At 44.2% G+C, this 6,000-nt stretch overlaps 1 protein-coding gene across 2 annotated transcripts in view; it reads right to left on the reverse strand.

The window, feature by feature from the left end:
- LOC311119343 (uncharacterized protein) overlaps window positions 1-5,737 on the reverse strand; it is a 28,272-nt gene extending 22,535 nt beyond the window's left edge. For both annotated transcript variants that reach the window (XM_084194064.1, XM_084194063.1), the window contains exons 1-7: window positions 5,640-5,737; window positions 4,017-4,313; window positions 3,685-3,804; window positions 3,447-3,503; window positions 3,162-3,241; window positions 2,875-2,968; window positions 2,488-2,559 (exon numbers count right to left, since the gene is read on the reverse strand). In XM_084194064.1, coding sequence (XP_084050190.1) covers window positions 2,488-2,559; window positions 2,875-2,968; window positions 3,162-3,241; window positions 3,447-3,503; window positions 3,685-3,804; window positions 4,017-4,313; window positions 5,640-5,685 — 766 coding nt within the window. In that variant the 5' untranslated portion in view covers window positions 5,686-5,737. The remainder of the gene's footprint in view (window positions 1-2,487; window positions 2,560-2,874; window positions 2,969-3,161; window positions 3,242-3,446; window positions 3,504-3,684; window positions 3,805-4,016; window positions 4,314-5,639) is intronic.
- Between the last annotated feature and the right edge of the window lie 263 nt (window positions 5,738-6,000).

Raw genomic sequence — 6,000 nt, forward strand, 5'->3', positions numbered from 1 at the left:
GAAACAGGAAGCCATGAAAAGCCACAATACAGTTCCTTAAATGATGCTTTTTGTGTCATCAGGGGGAGTTGTGATATGCAAAAAAACACATTTCCATGACACATTTGTGTATAACAGGACAAATATATGCACCCCCCCCCCCCCCCCCCCCCCAAAAAAAAAAAAATCATTATTCTTATTGAAAGGCCAATATCTTGAAAACTTGACTGCTGACATGCAAAACATTTTGGGACTGTATCAACAGTGGACTAATGAAAAAAACACTAAAATATAGTTTTTGAATAGAGTTCCCCTTTAAGCTTAGATTTTTTTTTTTTTTACTACAATGTTAAAGCTGATTCAATTTTGTTTGATTTTATTTATAAGAATCATTAGGGATGCTAATCATTTTGATACCATCTTTTTTTAGATTCGTTTTATTACTTGTTAAACAAAATATTTTTCTTTGAGCAATTGTATTAGTAATATAATGTTCCCATACAATACAGCTCAGTATTTGCATTATTTATTTGACACAGTCTTTTTTGCTCATCTTTATCAAGGGTGCCAATCATTTCGGTCGTGACCGTAACTGCAAGCTCTTAGGGACTCTAAACCTCACACAGTGCTCTTATCACTGTTTTTATTCAAGCATCAACTTGAATAAAAACAGTGATATGAGCAAGAGCCGGCAAGAGCAGTGTTATCGCATTATCCCCACACACCTGCCACACAAGATAACATTACGTTTTAAAATGAAGTTGAACATTTTATTATTTCAGCTGGGACTCTGGTCATTTTAAAATGTAGATAACTGTGAATGTACAGTATAGTTAACACACATCGACTTCCTTCTCTCTTCTCTTTAACGGCTGTTGCAAAAGAGGAAATCCACTCTGAACACAAAACCCATTCCAGTAACCAAACAATACATCACACTTGACAGATCACTGTGCAATAACTCAGATAAAAACTAAAACTATTGAGAATTGTGCCTCTTTTGGGGGCACACTGTCATAGGCCCAGCAAACTGACCCTATGAGAGGACAGCACATGTATTTTTCTACTAGCCACTTCAGTCACATCATAATGACTGAGTACCTGAGGAAAGGGGTGCCTCACGCTACGGAAACAGGAGATCCTGCTCCTATGAGCCATTCCGGCTCACCCAAGCCAAGACTCATGCAAGGCTACTTACTTACCTGAGGAAGATGCTCTTGTGTCTGTCTCCCTCTCCTTTACCCCCCCCCCCCTTCTCCACCTCACTGTGTCTATATTCCATTCCTTTACCCCCCCATCTCCCTGTGTCTATCTCCCCCTCCTTTACCCCCCATCTCCCTGTGTATATCTCCCCCTCCTTTACCCCCATCTCCCTGTGTCTATCTCCCCCTCCTTTACCCCCATCTCCCTGTGTCTATCTCCCCCTCCTTTACCCCCATCTCCCTGTGTATATCTCCCCCTCCTTCCCCCCACGTCTATCTCCCCCTCCTTTACCCCCCATCTCCCTGTGTCTATCTCCCCCTCCTTTACCCCCATCTCCCTGTGTATATCTCCCCCTCCTTTACCCCCATCTCCCTGTGTATATCTCCCCCTCCTTCCCCCCACGTCTATCTCCCCCTCCTTTACCCCCCATCTCCCTGTGTCTATCTCCCCCTCCTTTACCCCCATCTCCCTGTGTATATCTCCCCCTCCTTCCCCCCCACGTCTATCTCCCCCTCCTTTACCCCCCCATCTCCCTGTGTATATCTCCCCCTCCTTTACCCCCCCATCTCCCTGTGTATATCTCCCCCTCCTTCCCCCCACGTCTATCTCCCCCTCCTTTACCCCCCATCTCCCTGTGTCTATCTCCCCCTCCTTTATCCCCCATCTCCCTGTGTCTATCTCCCCCTCCTTTACCCCCATCTCCCTGTGTATATCTCCCCCTCCTTCCCCCCCACGTCCATCTCCCCCTCCTTTACCCCCCCATCTCCCTGTGTATATCTCCCCCTCCTTTACCCCCATCTCCCTGTGTATATCTCCCCCTCCTTCCCCCCCACGTCTATCTCCCCCTCCTTTACCCCCCCATCTCCCTGTGTATATCTCCCCCTCCTTTACCCCCCCATCTCCCTGTGTATATCTCCCCCTCCTTCCCCCCACGTCTATCTCCCCCTCCTTTACCCCCCATCTCCCTGTGTCTATCTCCCCCTCCTTTACCCCCCCATCTCCCTGTGTATATCTCCCCCTCCTTTACCCCCCCCATCTCCCCGTGTCTATCTCCCCCACCTTTACCCCCCATCTCCCTGTGTCTATCTTCCCCTCCATTACCCCCCCCCATCTCCCTGTGTCTTTTTCCCACTCCTTTACCCCCCCATCTCCCTGTGTCGATCTCCCCCTCCTTTACCCCCCCCATCTCCCCATCTCCCCGTGTCTACTTCCCCTTCCTTTAACCCCCCCCCCCCCCCCTCCACCTCCCGTGTCTAGCGCCCTCTCTCACTTCAGAGCACTTGTCCATTACTTCATCAGTCTCACCTCTTCCTCCCTCACTTCCCTTAACCAGGACCTCGGTGCTGTTGAGACCCACGGCGGTAAAGGTGTCCATCCCTGGAGAAGTGATCAAAGACAACATGCATTAGTCATGGTTACTACTACAGTCAAACATGTATTATCAGTTTGACCACGAGTTAATGTGCAGTAGCATTAGCTAGATGCTCATTATTACTTATTTATTTTAAATGCTATGGTGGTACAGTTTTTTTTTTTCTCTCTGTATTGTCTAAATTTCCCTAACACTATTAATGTGTAGTAGAGGATCATTGATTATGATAGTGTAAATTAATGTAGAGTGTATCCTCCTCCATACAGATATATAATACATGTTTTATTCTATAAATATGTGATGTAATTCTATGTTGTCACCCTTCTGTGTTGAGGAGTTGTCAAACACGGCGTCATGTTCCGCAGTACTCAGAGGCAGATCCTCATGCCTGTCTCGGAGATCTACGGAGTACCTCTGGAAACACAACAGGGTACAACACACACACACACACTTCAATGGGCTAGAAAACATACAGGCATCGACAGACATAGTTGAACGCTAGCGTTTGGTGTTTGTACAAAGCCAAGTTGAAGCTTTGTTAGACAATGTTAGAATTGATCAAATCACATTGGAATTGAATTTGACAAACAGCATATACATTACTCACCCTTGACCTCTTCTTTGTCAATAAGCATGCTGCTCCAAGCACAAAGGCAGTGATGATGATCACAATCATGATGATCAATCCTATTAAAGAAACAGAAAACAATCCATTTTTGAGCAACAAGATAAAGGCCATGTAAGTCACTCTGGATACGATGACTAAATGACCTAAATGTTCATGTTATTTATAATGTCGGTTACTCTGACAAATGGTTAACCAATTCAGATTTGGTGTCAGAACACACATCGTTGGGCATGTTTGAGACATTTTTAAATGCAATCATGTTACCAATGCGGTTGGACGTTTTTCCCGCAGGGGTTTTTTGTTGAGTAGTTCCCGCCAATCCTTTTAAATAAAGAGAACATACAAGTTGTGTACTGATGGAATCATTTCTAAGTGGATTCACTTCACAGTGGATTCACTTCACAGTGGATTCACTTCACAATGGATTCACTTCACAATAGATTCACTTCACAATGGATTCACTTCACAATGGATTCACTTAACTCTGGTGAGATCAACTCACTTGTATCCTTGGTGGTGCTAGTAGCAGAAGTGCTAGCAGCTGTGCTGCTGGCCTCTGCTGGGGGCTTTTTCGTAGAGATGTCCGGTGGTGAGGACCAGGATGTGGCTCCTGGAGATCCATCTTGAGAAAAATTATTTGTTACTTTACCTCCACCAAAGCAGGTAGGAAATTAGCATCAATCAGAGATGGAGTCAAGACTTAGACCCCTCGAGACCGAGACTGTATTTATCGACTGGTCTCAATACCCAAGACAACGAGATCGAGACTCCATCTCTGGTACCGACCATTGACCATAAACTGACCATAAAGTGAAAGCAGCACCTCCAACATACCTGGACTGGTCTTCAGTGTTGTGGTTTCCGTGGCGTTAGGCCTCCCGGTGGAATTGATTATAGGGATGTTATCAAAAGTTAGATCAGGAACGCCTGAGCTTGGGGTTATGGTGGAAAATGGTAAATCATAGTTGTCTACAGCAGTGGTGTTGTCTCCTGGAGTGGTGTTGTCTCCTGGAGTGGTGTTGTCTCTTGGAGTGGCTGTGTCGATGGCTGGGTTGGAGGCTGAGGTGGGCTGGGGTACAGTGGGATTGACTGGCTGTGTCTGGGCTGTGGTGGTAGAAGTCATGACGAGACCTGGAAAAAGACATGGGTATAGTTTAGAATCAGTGTTGGGGAGTAGTGAATTACATGTAGCTCAACTAGTAATTGAACTACATTTTGCAGTAGCTTGGTGGTAGTTGAACTGAATTCTAATCTTGGTAGTGTTTTCAGTAGATAATAACTTTGTTGCCATGTAACGGTGTAGCTAACTACTGGAACTACACACTACTTTTTTTGCAATAAGAAAAGAAAGTATGGGTGATGTAGGAAATCATTTCCTTGCCTTTTTTCGGTATCAGAGTTTGGGAAACCCTGGTCTATGGCATTTCAGATTTAGCAGAGGAGGCTGGTGGGGGGAGCTATAGGAGGACGGGCTCATTGTAATGGCTGGAATGGAATCATGGAACGGAGTCAAACATGTGGATTCCATGTGTTTGGTACTGTTCCATTAATTCCATTCCAGCCATTACAACGAGCCCGTCCTCCTATAGCTCCTCCCACCAGCCTCCACTGAGATTTAGATATGATCATTTTCACAAAGTAGCTTGGATGTAGTGAACTACTTTTTTAAAGTAGCTTTAGTTAAGTAAACTATACTTCCCTTAAGGCAGGGCTCTACAGTGCGACCATTTTACTCGTATATGCGCCTAAATATTTTGCTGTGCGACCTGGAATAGAAAAATGAAGGATGTAATATCTCAGATATTTTTCATTGTGCTCCTAAATATATTTGTGTGCGCCTGCATTTTTCAACTTAGGCGCACACATGCTCCTTGTTAAAAAGGTCAGCATAGTATGCTTTAGTGTAGCTTATCTTTTTCCAATGTAAAGTAATTGGTAGTTTGGTAAACTATGATTTCAGAGTAGCTTCCCCAACACTGTTTAGAATATATAGAGAAGAATCCATTGCATAGATAGAGCATTGATTACATCTGCAGCTTTTTGGCAGATAAAATGAATTGACAAAACCAGTTGAGAAAACAATCTTGTATTTGTATAATAACCTGCACCAAATAATCAATGACTTGATCTTAACTAAACAAAAACAAGCAAAGTACATCAAAGTAACGTTATACTAGATCAAATTCAACAAGTAACCTAGTGGTTAAGAGCATTTGGCCAGCCCCCCAAAATAAAATAAAATAAATATATTTTTTAAAGATAAAAAATTGCTTTTGGCCAGTAACCGAAAGGTCGCTGGTTCTAATCACCGAGCCGACTAGGTCGATGTGCTCTTGCACAAGGGCACATCAACATGGCTCCTGTAAGTCGCCCTGGATAAGAGCGTCTGCTAAATGACTAAAATGTAAACATACTGTAAATGTCGCAAAAACTGAGAAAGGCAGAGAGGCAGCTTACCCAAAAGGACAATGAGACAGGGAAAAGTAAATGGTATTTTGTCCATTTTGAGTAACCCTTGTGTGTAGTTAACTTTCCCTGGTACTCTGGTAGCCTGCTATAGGCTGTGTCACTAACAGAATGAGGGAGAGCAGTGCAGTCTAGTGCATCCCTCTCATGATGCTGGGCCATGACGCCACAGAGACGATCCAGCACCACAGGATGTATAGAGAAATAGCGTTGCTCAAAGAAGTACCAGGGGAAATTACGCACTTTTATACAAAACTACTTCCCTTCGGGTTCAGAATTCAGCCACATTCTCTCAAAAGCAGAGGAGTAATGATTTTCTATCATCTAGAATTCTGCCCATACCCAACCCCAG

The sequence above is a fragment of the Coregonus lavaretus genome (assembly GCF_964263955.1).
Source record: "Coregonus lavaretus genome assembly, contig: HAP1_SCAFFOLD_2612, whole genome shotgun sequence".
In the NCBI taxonomy this organism is placed as follows: Eukaryota; Metazoa; Chordata; class Actinopteri; order Salmoniformes; family Salmonidae; genus Coregonus; species Coregonus lavaretus.